This window comes from Gymnoscopelus microlampas, assembly GCF_963454915.1.
Source record: "Gymnoscopelus microlampas genome assembly, chromosome: 14".
Lineage (NCBI taxonomy): Eukaryota > Metazoa > Chordata > Actinopteri > Myctophiformes > Myctophidae > Gymnoscopelus > Gymnoscopelus microlampas.
The window spans coordinates 587,981-603,392 of record NC_139951.1 but is presented as its reverse complement, the minus strand read 5'-3'; the positions used below and the strand labels follow the sequence as shown (position 1 = coordinate 603,392).

The following is a 15,412-nucleotide window of genomic DNA, read 5'->3' as shown; positions in this document are numbered from 1 at the left end:
AGATATATATATAAATATATAGACATTTTTTTATAATATTAAAAAAAAATCTGTAATATATTATCAAACATCTAACAACAATATGAACTATAGTGTTAACAGAGTGACAATGACATATCACGAGTCATTGTGAAACAATTATGATTCATGGTCACACTATTTCAGTAATATAATTAATTTGATTATATCTTATTGTATTTATTTCAATTTATTTGAATGCAAGGTCATTAAAATGAGTCCATATTCAAACACATGTGTTGAATTAAGTGTGGAAAAACTTGAAGAACAAGGCACTGGATTAAGTAAGCTTGGCTGTTAGCCTGCTCCTGACCAGGCTAACTTCACAGCTAAATTGCCATGGTAACTAAGGTAGGATTGCTTCAATTCTCTTTTGAGGAATCGGGTCATGGCTAAACTTAGCCAGGGTGAACTGGCTAAACTAATCTTCAAGCTAATTCAGCTTTTGAGGAACCGATTCAGCCCTAATCCTGGCTAAATTAGGCCAGGATAGGTGTTAAAGCCAGGCTTAAGCTCTAATTCCCTTTTGAGGAACAGGCCCTGGTTGTGCCAGACCTAAGCCGGTGTTGTGTGAAGTCGTGTGAAGTCTAATTCTGAAATCTTTGTGTCTTACGTTATATACCAACCGTATTTATACTTGTGACATAATAGTGATGTCACGACTAGTCTGTGCCTATTTATTCATCCATAAGAAACTTAACCACAACCAGACATACCATGTATGGACAAATTGGTGACAAAGGCTAGTGTAGGCCATACCTTTCAGGTCTGGCAAAAAATATCAGGATATCTACATATTTACATGGTATGTACACAAGGTTAAGCAAAAGGTGCGAAAGCAGGTATGTGCATGATTAGACATAAGGTGCAAAAAATAAAACACATACAAATGAGTCATCAGACAATTTCAAAGGCCCTGCCTTGTCATGGAGAAAGGGGGGCATTTGCCAGGTGCCATTTCACACCTGGGTGGCAATTCAGTGGAGACAGTAGCTAGGTAGCTTTGAGAGGCATATTGTCGGTATCAGCCAGAGCGCAGGAGTCAAACCCCATTTCACAATGCGCTAGAGCCCTGGGAGATGGATTGCTGAGGTGGAGCGTAACACTTACCATCAGCTCCCAGTACTTACCACACCACCTGCCACACCAAAGCCATGCTACTCATTTGCTGAGTTGGCGGTGGCCGCAATTGAACTCATGACCTTGTGGTCGAAAGGCGAGTGCTCTACCGATTGAGCTACCCAGACACGACAGTGGAGACAAACAGGTTAATCAGGCACGACAATGGGGGAAAACTACTTTACAGGGAAAGATCTGGGAAGTGGGAAGAGGTCGGCTATCTTATATGTTGGGCAGAAACTTTACAGGTAAAGAAGATCCACTAGGGTTAGGACTTTTAGTCCATTTGAATTTATTTTGAATTGCATTGACTTTGAATTGTTTTCAGGATTTGAAGAGAGTGTTGTCCTTCCCGCCGTACCCCGGGGACTACCTGCATCCCGTGGTGTACGCCTGTACGGCCGTCATGCTGCTATGTCTGCTAGTCTCCATCATCACCTACATTGTGCACCACAGGTAGAAAAAAATAAGATAAAATAACCTTACTGGTTCCCCCAGGGGTCTGTAACTGTCTGAGCAGAACAGACAGTTACAGTCACCAAATTGACCCGAATTGGTCCGAATGGAACCCTTACGGGTCAGTACCTCTAAAAATGTACAAAATGTGCAATCAAATGGAAGGGTCCATTTGGTTGCATTTGTGCATTTTCAGAGATTAAAAAAAATAAGTATATATTAAGTGGGGGTCCGTGGCCTTACAGTATATACGGTATATCAAACTGGGGTCCTTGAAATTAAAGACAATGAGAATCGATTTTCTAGAAGACAGAACTCATCACATGGGATCTAGCATGGCAATTCAGGGCATGTCATACTAGACGGACACTCCGTGAAAATAGGAAAAAGTTTGGCGAGAATAGAGTAACATTGGGTGAAAACGGGTGATGGGTTGGTGAAAATAGTCGAACGTTAGGAGAGAATAGCCTAATGTTTGGAGAAAATAGGCGAACATTCGGTGAAGACAGACGAACACTTGGCGAAAACAGACGGACGTTCGGCGAAAGTAGGCGGACTTTCAGTGAAAAGAGGCGAATGTTCGGCGAAAACAGACGAACATTCGGCGAAAAGAGGCGAACTATCGGCGAAAATGCACGAACCATCAGCGAAAACTTCCGAACATGAGGCGAACATTTTCGAAGACTTGGTGAAAATTGTCGACGACTCGGCGAAAACAGACAGACATTCAGTAGACGTGGCAGATCGACAAGCTCACGACCTGCCGTGCTGCGACACATTGTGAGCTTGTAAATCTGATATTATCACTATTTGACGTACAACGGAGAAGTAAGGGCTTAAATGGTCAAAGTAAAACTTTGCCAATGTCTAACCTAAATGCTGTTGTGATGTGAGGAGATCTTATATATAGTGTGGGAAAAAAAATATTCTATGTCGTAGGGTGCAGAGTGTACAGCCAATGGCGCCAAACGATGACGTATGACGTCATAGGGTGTACACTTCCAAATTTGCCAGTGAAATACACAGAATACATTAAAGGTAGGTAAGTGATATTTATTGGTTAAAAGAAAAAGTTTTTTTGTTTTAAAGTTCAATAGTGATGGTTATCATTGCTATTGAGTGTTTGTTGTCTCCCCATCTCTCCAGCTCTTTCATAAACAGAAAATACATCTTCAGGTGGGTTGCCAATTTCATCCAATCAGGAGAGAGAACCCATTTATCAGTTTAAATTGTATAGTGTTCCCGTTCCAATTGTGTTTGCTTATTTGGCGTCTCATCACTTCCAATTTCACTTGTTTATCCTGTATTTATGAGTTCTCTCCTGATTGGATGGGATTGGTGTCCCGACCTGAGAATATCCCCACATATGAAGATCCCTGATGGCATGAATATGATGTCATAGTACTGACATCATAGACTGAATGAATGAATGAATGAATCAATCAATGAACCATTCAGATGTATGTGAAGTTGTATTGTGTGTTATTTTCAGGGTGATTCGCATCAACAGGGACGGCTGGCACACCCTGGTGAACTTCCTGTTCCACATGGGCGTGACGTTCAGCACGTTTGCTACCGGCATCAACCAGATCAACTATCCTGCGCTGTGTACTCTGGTGCGTACGTTATCAACTGTCCTAAGATCAATGAGGCGACCTCCGTGATGACAGAGGTCACGGAGAATATTCCATGATTTACAGTAAAATCGCCTGTTTTCGCTGGCAGCAGTGACACATTATTACACCACTACTCTGGCAGTTAAAGAGTTAAAAATATGGGGACCTCCCCATATATGATCTTATGAACCATAGTCATGGTAACCCTGGGTTCTACTGGGAGCCAGTTGAACTCTCTAAACTGCTTCCTACCTATGGGCTCTAGGGCCCAACCCTGATCAGTCTATTCTGAGCTGTTAAACCAGCATCCTGGCATCGACACTTTCTACAACAGGGGCTCGCTTTGCAGCCACACTTTAGGAGTTCTCTAGAAACTTTGGCAGCCACTGACAATGTGTCCATGTTAGACTCATTGAAAACACACATCCCTTCTGGTGAATGGGGAGATCACCATTTTTCAATTTCTTATTTCATGCATGGACTTAATGGATTTAATGCATGAACTTACAGGACTCCTTGATGCAACATTACATTACAGAAAATATCAACATAATAGAATAACTAATCAAAAACTGAAGGTCTTATTCATTATAAGGACAATATCAGTCACCAGAACAAGGAATGTGTTGGTTTTCAATTACCGGTAGTCTAACATGGAGTTTGAAGTTGAATGGGCTTATCTAGGAGGGGGCTTGTCTGATCAAATGAATATCAGATCTATATTGAATCAAGCAACTTAACTCTCTGGGATGCAGACAAAAGCTTGAGTAGATGCTGGACACCTCATATCCCCTCCTCACTCTGAACAAATTGCCTCTTACCAGAACGCCTCTCTACCAACTAAGTTACAGCTGCCCCCCAAAGGACAATGTGATATACTTCCAACATCTAATGTTTACTTTAGTAACTACAGGCATCTGTAAACTGTAAAAGGTATGGTAACACAAATTAATTTAGTGCTAATGGGAAACAAAAACAAGCTAGTTGCACACTAAATGTGAACTTTGAAATCCAGGGGGACTGTTTTTTTCCTGCACAAAATATATAATAATTGCATAATGAGCACTGTTTGTTATAGACTGGTTTCCGCGCGACGTCATCACAGAGTAGAATGCGCAATCTGCACATGCCCGGGTAGAACGAACCGGAAGCGCCCTTCACTCTGTTGTTGTGTTCGGGATTTAGATAGGCATAATGCTGCTATTATAGGCATAATAGGCATAATGCTGCTATTATAGGCATAATAGGCATAATGCTGCTATTATATACAAACAGATCCAACTTCCGACAAATCATTTTTATTGAGTAAACAAGATATTACAAAATGCATAATTTAATCTACTTTCATTAAACCCGGTGAAGACTATTTTTTTAGGAATGGACATTTGACCAGAGCTGCTGCGGGTAATGGCGCCCTCTATAGGCTCACTTTAGAAATTGCATGCAAATCCCTCTCTTGCGCGCGCAGCATCCTCTCATGTTTACTAACAGGAAATAATATACATCTATACAGCCCCTATGAAGAAGTTAAGCCCCTCCCCTTCATAACGACCTACATCCCCTCCCCAAGGGACAGTCTAGGTTCAGATCAGTTTGTTTGCATTGATACAACATTTCTATACATTCCCAGTAGTACATCCAACTGGGGTGCAGTACGTTAGTCCGACAGCGCATTCCTCCGACAGCGCAGCGCTCCGACGTTTCAATACTAAACCCGAACCAAACCCGCACCCTAACCCTAACCGCACGCGGATGCCACATAGTCGGAGAAAAGGTCTGTCGGATTAACGCATGCCTCCCATCCAACTGTGGGCTTCTAGCCACAACATGAGAAATGTGTCATTTTTGGAGCATTAAAATGCTAATGAGTTTTGCCCCACCAGAGCGCTTGATTTCTGGAATATATTATCTCTAGATAATCAGTCATAGGGTGTTTTAAAAGTAAAAAAAAACAATTATGTAGATTTGGTAGAACGGATGACGGCTTGGGACAGATTCGACCAAGCGGCAAACGTTTCACGTGTCGAGGGTACCGGCGACGGCACATGCTGATTAGGGGGAACGATGGGTTACGATTCTGTCCCTATCGTGACGTAACTCGAACGGCGCTGAGTCGGCTGAAGTGGACTTTGCACCATTCGGCAAGGCCGACTCGCTTGCCTAACGACTCACTCGCCAGTGCCTCTCGTGGCTCCGTCATCTGTTTTTTGTTGTTGTTTTTTAGCAGAGCTGTCACCCTTTCACTTGGGTTTGAGAACGGCACCTCTGCATTCCAGGAATGCAGGAGTGACCAGGATGGCGTCAAATGTCCTGAAGGGGACCCCCGTCACGTCAGACATTTGTTCACATTTGTCCCAAGAAGTCACTATAGAACTATTTGGGAGTGAGAGTATGTTGAGTTATGATCCACTATGCATCGTTGTGTTATTGCGACCGTAGGTCGCACTTACTACAGAAAGCTGCTCCAGGTGTCCGTCCGTCACTCCGTCACTCCGTCACACACGTCACACTTTTGCCCTGCTCATATCTCCGCACCCATTGCCCCGATCCATGCCACATTTTGCACACACACTCCTTACCTGCCAAACTACACCCTCCAAGGACCCCCGGAGCTCCAGGGACCCCCAGCTGCCTCGGGGACCCCCAAGTGTAAAAAATGAGCACATGTGGACAAATTACCAAATGACCACCACAACGGGGCTGCTCACGGGGCATTCCCGGGGACCACCCACTCCTGGTGCTCCAGAACGGATGCAAAAGTGGTGGCGCCCCCAGTGGAGGACCCCCTGCCACTGCAGCTCACATAAAATGCCCCAATCGCCGTTACAGCCCTCTTCTGTATACATGTGACCTACGGTCGCTTATCTCCCGATTAGGGAGTCTTACTGGTCATGCTGTTATGTTGTATCATGTTGTCATGTTACCATGTCAGGTTGGAGTTATCATCCACTATGCATCGTTGTCCACCATGCTGTGGCTGTTGTTGACCGCTAGGAACGTCTGTACCGATGTGTCCCGCCCTCCCACTCAAACCAAGACCGCTGTACTCAGGTAAGAGTAAAACAATACAGGAATACTGTTTTAATTTAATCTTTTTAGTATTTTTTATCTCTTCTTTTCTTTTCTTTAGACATGATAGTGTGGAGAGACAGGACATGGACAAAACTGCTACTTTTCAGATTTCAAAAGTAGTAAAAATAGCAGATCTACAAGCTCAAAACGCGCCACGATGTGACGCGGTTTGAGCTTGTAGATCTGCTATTTTTGCATATTTTGTGTGACACTGAAGTGTGACGAAGTAGGACATTAATTTATGAAAAAAAAACATAACATTTTCAAATATGGAGATATTTAAAGGAGGGTTCTGCCTGACAGCAACAAAATAAATATATCCATACTCCAATTAAAAGATTTTTCAATTTTAAAAGATTATGTGCGATAGACCCCATAAGAGAAGATTTGAGTTGATAAAATAAATCCAAACTATTCCACAATGTTCATTCCTTTTTCAAGATTTTCCCCTTTCCAAAAAATAGTTACTTTACACCACTGAATTTATATGATATAATTATATCCTAGGATGAGTGGTACAGTAGAACATTTTCATAACTCCATCTCGAGTCCGCCGCAGCTAAAAACCAGAGAGGATGGTCCATGCGATCGCGTATTTTTATCGCTCGAATATTTTTTTTTGTGGTGATATCTGACATTCATAATGACAGAAACTCTCCGCGGTGTTTGATGTTAGATGCGCCCCTCCGGAAGTCTCGTAAGACTTCGAGATTTCAGCCGTGATTTACAAGCGGCTTGGATGCAAGCCGCTTGTAAACACTACGGCGGCCCATTTGGGACAAAAACAATGTGGCAAGGTTACTGTCATTATGAAAGTCAGATATCACCAAAAAAAAGCGATAAAAGGTTGTGTTCAGTAATGTTCATTCCTCTCATGGTTGTGTCTTTACACAGGTTCTATGTGTTCAGTAATGTTCATTCCTCTCATGGTTATGTCTTTACACAGGTTATATGTGTTCAGTAATATTCATTCCTCTCATGGTTGTGTGTTTACACAGGTTCTATGTGTTCAGTAATGGCGTTCCACTCATCGTTGTTGGCGTGACAGCAGTGTTTGGTCTGGATAATTATGGAAGCACGGAGGAGGCTCTTTAGTAAGTATCTGTTGGTTAAAGGAGTAGTTCACCCAAAACATTACTTATTGTCTCCGCCAGGCCGAAAGGCATGGCGAGAGAGTATGTTTTACCCCCTGTCCGTCCGTCCGTGTGTGTGTGTGTCTGTCCGTCCGTCCGTCCGTCCGTGTGTCATTCTGTCATTTTGTGGACAGCTAATCTCTGGCACTGTTGGCTTGATCGCAGCGAAACTGTGCACACACACTCCCTGGATGCCAAAGCCAAACCTCTGCTCCAAATTTTTCACATGGGCCTTTTATAGCGCCACCAGGAGGCCGATTTGTGCAAAACACATTTTTGAACAGTACTCCTACAGATTTTGGCCAAAAATCCCCCAAATCGGTACACAGTATCTCTATAGTCACGAAAAGAAACGCCTCATTTCAGATTTTTCCTATTCCATCCTGATTGGCAAAAATTGTCTTTCAAAGTTTGCAGGAGTACTGCCTCAAATCATGAAAACAGCATGCAATTTCCGTGAAATTATGCACACACATTCCCATTAGGCCGAGGAAGAAATGCCAATTGAAAATGTTCAAATCAGCCTCATGGTGGCGCTGTAACAGGCCGATTCGTGTTTTTACCTATAACTGCACCGATCAGTGTAAAACTTTGTATGCACACTCTCTAGAGGCCAAGGAAAAATCTTTGCCCTGCATTTTTCACATTTGCCTTTTATAGCGCCACCAGGAGGCAGACTTATGTAAAACACATTTTTTGATATTAAGCCTTCAGATTTAATCCAAATTTCACGCAAATCGGTACACATGATCTTTATAGTCATGTGATCAAGACGGATCTGTTTGATTTTTCATATTCCATCCTGATTGGCTAACATTGACATGTAATGTTTGCAGGAGTGGCCCGTTTTGAACAAAATGCAGCAAATCATGAACGCAGCGTCCGATTGCGGTGACACTTTGAATGCACATTTGCACTACGTTGAGGAACAAATGCCACCCTTTTAACATTGGCCTGTTATAGCGCCACCAGCAGGTCAAATTTAGCAAAACACATTTTTAGAACAAAATTTCTCAAATCATGCATGCAGTGTCCGATTGCTGTGCACGGCCTAGGAATAAGGAGGCCATAATAACCTACCTCACCAGGCGGAGACTTGTGCTCCGAGGAGCACTTTTTCTAGTTTTCTATCAATTACACACCCCATGATTGAAGCCTTGAATTCAATGGAGATTTTTTTATTTGTCGCATTCCTAAGTCAATAATTTGATAGCCTCGATCTCCAGGCTTTTATTGTTTAGTTTTGCTAAAAAATAAAAGCCTGGACCAGCGCGTCGGTGTACCCGGTATAGAGCATCGCAGTTGCACAGAATCCGGGTGCCGGAAGTAAATACTCAATGCATTTTTCCCATTGACTTTTCCAAAAATATTTATATCAATGAATTTAAGCCTAGAATCAAGCCATCCAGGATGCTGGTGAATCATGACCATAAAACCTTTTTTCTGTGATTTTTTAAAATTTTATATTTAATGATATGATATACTATGTTTAATAAATACCCTTTGTTTTGCCGTTTTCAAAAAAGTTTTTTCACAGAATCAAACGTTTTATGGTCATGATTCACCAGCATCCTGGATAGCTTCATTCTAGGCTTAAATTAATTTATATAAATATTTTCGGAAAAGTCAATGGGAAAAATGCATTGAGTATTTACTTCCGGCAACTGGAAGTGGGCGGGAACTGCGACGCTCTATAGGAAGTGTTTCATTTCCCCAACCAACCAGAGTGCAGTGGGCATCGCTCGTAATGTTGTGTTGACGGGGGCGGGGGCTGACGGACAGATCGGTGAACCAATGGGATCAGGCGCATTCTCTCCGCGCTGATTTTAAACCCGCCCCTCTATACACGAAAGCAGGAAGGCTAGTGCAGCCTTATAATTTGATGACTGGGCCATTGGTCAGTAGGAGACTCAGTAGGAGACTGAGGTTTCTGTCGCAGGTCAGCCAATTGGCTTAGGAATTTGACAAAAACAAAAACATATCCATGAATTCAAGGCTTCATGGGGTGTGTAAATGATATAAAATAAGTCATTTTTGGGCTGAAATACTACTTTAATTACCTAAACCAGGGGTCTTCTACAAGGGGTCCTCAGAGTAACAACAGGGGGTCCGCCAAATCTTTGTGAGAAAGGTAAATTAGCCGAAAACGGCAGATCTACAAGCTCACAACGCCTCACGCTGCGAGGCGTCGTGAGCTTGTGGATCGGCTATTTTCTGAGACTTGGTGTAGAAAGAAAAAGAGCAGACCAAGTACAGAGCCAAAGGTCAAGTTGACTAAATATTGAGGGTTTAAAAGGTTAACTGTCTGAAGATACACAATTAACATGAATCCAAACTATTAATAGAAAAGATAATGTATGTCAAACAAAGTCTATGAAGCTATGAAATCTATGAAAAAGTTTAATCTGCGACATAGTTCTTTACAATATGTAGTGTGGGGGGGGGGTCCCTGCTTCATCTTTCTTTCAGCTAAGGGGTCCCTGGCCTGAACACGTTGAAGACCCCTTACCTAAACCATACATGGGCAACTGGCGGCCCGGGGGACACATGCGGCCCGACCTTCACTTAATGCGGGTTAATATCGGAATACTGATATAATATTGATTCCAGCTGTTCCAATTCCAAACATACAAACATGACCCGCTTTAATTCAGTCTATATTAGTAGTTTAATGACTTGTATTAAAATTGCATTGTCTTTTTATGTACAATGTATTTGTATTTACATTCATAACGTTAACATATTGTAAGTATAACTAAATGCGTTTGAAATTAAATAAAAAGTTTACTTTTCAAGATTCTTATGAAAAAATAGCAAAAATTGCTGGTCTACAAGCGTAAAACGCGTCGCATTTTGAGCTTGTAGACGAGCTATTTTTGCTACTTTGGCGTGACATAGTAGAATGACGGAGTGGGACATTAATTTAAGTTGAAATATGGAGATAAGAGGTTTCTGTCGACAGCAACAATATGCAATGCGGCCCCCTGGAGTGAGTGTAGAAATATAGTGGCCCTCTCCATGTATGTCATATTGCCAAAATAGCTGATCAGCTGTTGTCACCAAATGCTTGCCTATGTTTAACGAAATGTTTAAACGACGACTTCACCCATTTTCAACCTATCTTCATATAATTGGTCCTCACCAATGCTCATGATAAAATACGTATAGGACACAAAACAAAATCGGTGTCCTATAGGATGGCTATGGACAGAAACCCACCTATACCAGTGACATCATCATTAGACAGATTTTTTTTTTTACACAATTAAAACAAAAAAAAATGATTTTTATCAAATAAGTGAGAACAATGCCTTCCATAATAGCATGCTAACTTTCCAGGAATAGAAAGCCTGCAGCTTCTTTTAGCTTGGATTCCCCATCGATGATGTCAATATTCAAAATGCCCTGGTCTTTTGCTCTGTGGTAATGTCCAGCAAAGCGGAGTCTTCTTTGTGCCACAACGCTTGAGATGGAAGGGATGCCTCCATAAATCTGAGCTTTGAGTTAGATGGTTCCTCCATGATCGGTTCTGGACACGCATGAGAAGTCTTGTGTATATTCCGTCAAGACGATCCCGAAGCTCCTTATTCATTGTCCATGTTTTGGCACCGTAGAGAAGGATACTTTCCACACAGGCTCTGAACAGGATGATCTTGGTAGCTCTTGAGACGTCTGACTGACACATAAGATGTAGCTTATTGCAAGTGTTGTCAACAACAATGACAAAGTGTTGTTGAAAAAAAAAAGAGCAAGTGTGTCACTCTGAAGGAGGAGAAATGTATGTAAAGGACCACTTAACCCATTTTCAATCTGATCTTCATACAATTGGTCCTCACTGAAACCTGTCTACTAGTGAAATCATCTGTAAGCAGGTCTGGGCCCTATTTCACGAAAGCAGAATTAGGGGTTAAGCCTGGATTTAACACCTATCCTGGCTTAACACATTGACTGCCAGAGTTTTTTCAGAAAAGTCTGTAGCCTCTGACAGGGTTTTGCCATGTTTTTGGTACCTGTTCGCGTAGCCACAGATTATTTTCCTCCAGTATGATTGATCCCCAGATGGTTTCTAATCACAGATGAGATTCAGGTGTGGTTTCACAAATGTCAACGAGGTCATTTTGACCTCGTTGACATGTGTTGTTTGATGTTTCAATATAGCTCAAAACCAGTAGTTTTAAACCAAAAAACAAAGTGAATTGTTTGTCCGTTTGAATTTTAACATTGAAGTGAATGGAGCAGCAAATCTTCGAACATTTCTAGCTCCTAATCTGTTCGTAATTCGACAAGGGTTGAAATTATAAAAAAATGCAAAAAAAAAAACATTTTTTTTTCTTTCCTTTTTTTCAAAGACGTATATATACGTCTTTGGCGGACAACAGCTGATAATTAAAAGACGTATATATACGTCTTTGGCAGCTAATGTGTTAATTTAGCCAGGATTTGCGATTAATCAGTTTCATGAAAGCTGAATTATCTTGCCAGATTAGTTTAGCCAGTTCACCCTGGCTAAGTTTATCCATAACTAGATTTCACGAAAGAAAATGTACGCAATCCTACCTTAGTTACCATGGCAATTTAGCTGTGAAGCAACGGGGACCCCCCCCCCCCTTACCGCCGCGGGTAACGGACCCATCAGTGTGGACCAATTATAGAAGGTTAGAAATGGGTGAAATGTTCCTTTAAGTATCAAAAGTATAAGTGAATGCTGCCAAAGCAAAAAATAAACATGCTCTCTGTCTGTCTGTCTGTCTGTCTGTCTGTCTGTCTCTTTCTCTCTCTCAGTTGCTGGATGGCATGGCAGCCCAGCTTGGCGGCTTTCTACGGCCCCGTGGCGCTCCTGGTGCTGGTGATGTCCATCTACTTCCTGTGCACCTACATCCAGCTCAAGCGCCATCCGGAGCGGAAGTACGAAGTGCGCATTGTGAGCAGCAAGGACAAGGAGCGCCACTGCCACGGCGAGCCCCATGGCGATGCCACCGCCACCGGCATGTCGGTCCTGGCCAACGAGCACTCGTTCAAAGCCCAGCTGCGGACCACAGCCGTCACCCTGCTCCTGTTCCTGGCCACCTGGGCGTTGGGGGCGCTGGCCGTCACCCAGGGGCACTTCCTGGACATGGTGTTCAGCTGCCTGTATGGCGCCTTCTGCGTCACGCTGGGGCTCTTCCTGCTCATCCAGCACTGTGCCAAGCGTGACGACGTCTGGACGCGCTGGTGGGTCTGCTGCTCGTCCAAATCGGAGGAACGGAGCGGGCCGGCGTGCGGGGGGCAGAGGGTGGTCCAGTCGCAGCCGCAGCAGCGCTACCTGGACTCCCCCTGCTCAGGCAAACAGCCTCTGCTGTCCCCTCAGCTGGCCCACAACCACCACCACACGTCCTCCAAAACACCTCCGCTACCCCCGCTGCCCCCGCGGCCCCTGAGCCCCGCCGGCCCGTGCTGCGTGTCCCGCGCCGCCTCGCCTCGGCCGCAGTCCCTCCACGACGACCTGCCTCGGCCGCCGCTCCCCTTGCAGAGCTGCCTCAAAGACCGGACCAAGTCCCGCTCCTTCAACCGGCCCCGCCCCTGCCTCCGCGACCTCCACGGCCACATGACCTCCACCAGCATGGACGGCGGCAGCGGCTACGGCTCGCACCTGGACAGCCCTCACAGCATGCGTGGCGGCCTGGCGGACGCCGTCTCCGTGGCTTGTCACAGCCCCCAGCTGCCAGACGGGAGCCTGGCCGGGGGCTGCGACGTGCCGTGGATGCGGGCGCACATGGCGTGTCCCAGCCCTCTGCCGGATAAGCACGGTGGCCTGCTGCGGCGCCAGAGCTCCTGCCACAGCGCCATGGACCCCATCGGTTCCTGCCAGGACCTGCTGGCACGCAGCGTGCATGCCGACACCATTTCCTGCCACAGCACGCACTTCCTGCCATCGCAGGAGGGACACACCTACGAGCGCCGTCTGTACGGCACTCCTAAAACTGAGCCTCTTATCACCACGATAAGTCGGCGAGAAATATCGGAGCCGTTCGTGGCGCAGCGTCATCAAGTCCCCGAGACGTACAGTTGCAGCTCGAAGATCGCCGATGAAGAGGAGGACGACATGCTCTGTCCGGATGAGGAGCAGGGCGTTTATCCCAGGTGTACTCTGCCCCGCCCCCTAGAGGAGGAGCAGGGCGTTTATCCCAGGTGTACTCTGCCCCGCCCCCTAGAGGAGGAGCAGGGCGTTTATCCCAGGTGTACTCTGCCCCGCCCCCTAGAGGAGGAGCAGGGCGTTTATCCCAGGTGTACTCTGCCCCGCCCCCGCCCCGCTCTGAGCAGACGCAGCACCATCAGCAGGAACGGCAGCCTGCAGGAGGACTTCCTGTTCGGCTCTGATGCTGCGGGGAACGTACGGACCGGACCTTGGAGGAACGAAACCGCCGTATAAAGCCGACGGATCCTCACACCCCGTTGCGTCGATTTGCGTGTTGAGTTGGGACAGGATTTGACCCAATAGGCTCTATGCACAGCAGCCATATTGGAAAGAAGTTGGGCCTCTTCCATACTTCCTTCACAGGTTTTACCAATGATACTAATGAAGGCTCTGTTCCATTCAGGTCTAACAGAGTCAGGGTGCTGATATTGTGGCAGGTTGGCTCAATGGAAACACTGCTACACCAGTGAGTCTCAAAGTGTGGTCCAGGAACCCTCATGGTTCCTTGAGGGGGTTCCAAATAGCCCCTTACGGGTGTGTAATTTCTTTCCAATATGGCTGCTGTGCATAGAGCTGGTTTGACGTGACGGAACTCCCCTGCATCAGACGTCGACGCGACGGGATTCGGTCCTGTGGCCTCGCATGGTGACGAGGAATGCGTGATTTACGATTCCGAGACTTATCGGTACGCAACTCGAACGCCACTGAGCGGGCAGAAGCGGACTTTGCATGGACCTCAAACTCAATCCACTTCTGACTGCGCACCTGCCTTGTATTAACCACTTAACCCTCTATTCTAAGTGAAACGGACCTGAATTGCAACTCAGGTCAGACCACTTTTTTTCTCTTTCTTTTCATGTACACCAAATTCTCTTCATTCAAATCTCTTCATTCAAATGGTTAAATGTTTTTAGTGGACGGGGTCAACCTATTACAAGATGGGAGTCACAACTGTACCGCCGTCCATTGTGGGCGGGACTACCGGGAACATTGAACAATGACGTGACAGAGGATTCCCATCGCATCAAATGTGGTCAGATGATGCCCCGACTCCTCACTATAGTACAAGAGTGAGAAGATCATCACTGTTGGGTGGAAACCTTGATACTTTTCTGGAAATTAAAAAAAGAGAAAGAACCCGTGTTCCAATGGATCCAATGTCATTATTTAGTCACAAGCTCTTGTTAATACTTGTCATTGGTTAAATATTTCTAAAACCCAAAGACACATTTGTAGCTACTCTCGCAAAAAATCGCATCGATCGATCACATCGAGGTGCGTTGTGCGCTCGTAAATTGTCTATTTTTGCTACTTTTGTGCGACACACGAATTAGGGCATCCATTTATACACCAACAGTTGAAAGATGGACATACAAGGTTTCTGCCCGACAGCCACAATACGTTGGTATACCTGTATTGTACGTGGTTGTGTCCACCCAAATCTCAAGGAATCCTGCATCCAAATGACTGTGTGTTGAGCCTGTTTGCCTTTTAATTCCCCCAGAATATAAATCAGTAGTAGAGTCTTTGTGTGTGAGGCCGTCTAATGTTTCAATCAATCAATCGATCAGTCGATTGATTAATCATTTATATTTATATAACACATGTCATACCTCGGGTGCAACTCAATGCACTTCACAGAATATAACCTTTAAAAAGAAAGGGAAAATTAAACAAGAGAAAGATGAATGCATAAAAATACAGTAATGCAGAAAGCTAGGTAAAGGCAATGGTAAATAAATGTGTCTTAAGATTTCTTTCAGGTGCAGAGACCCATAAATCCCTTTATTCAAAAAAAAAAAGACAAATCTTAATTTTATTCT

The 15,412-nt window shown here is 44.5% G+C and overlaps 1 protein-coding gene across 1 annotated transcript; it reads left to right on the top strand.

The window, feature by feature from the left end:
• Positions 1-1,471: 1,471 nt before the first annotated feature.
• On the top strand, positions 1,472-13,823 carry adgra1a (adhesion G protein-coupled receptor A1a; the record flags this gene model as incomplete). Its single annotated transcript, XM_084077598.1, has 5 exons — positions 1,472-1,593; positions 3,086-3,209; positions 6,142-6,260; positions 7,280-7,375; positions 12,197-13,823. The coding sequence occupies exons 1-5, from the start codon at positions 1,544-1,546 to the stop codon at positions 13,821-13,823; spliced, it is 2,016 nt and encodes a 671-aa protein (XP_083933724.1). The 5' UTR covers positions 1,472-1,543.
• Positions 13,824-15,412: the final 1,589 nt, after the last annotated feature.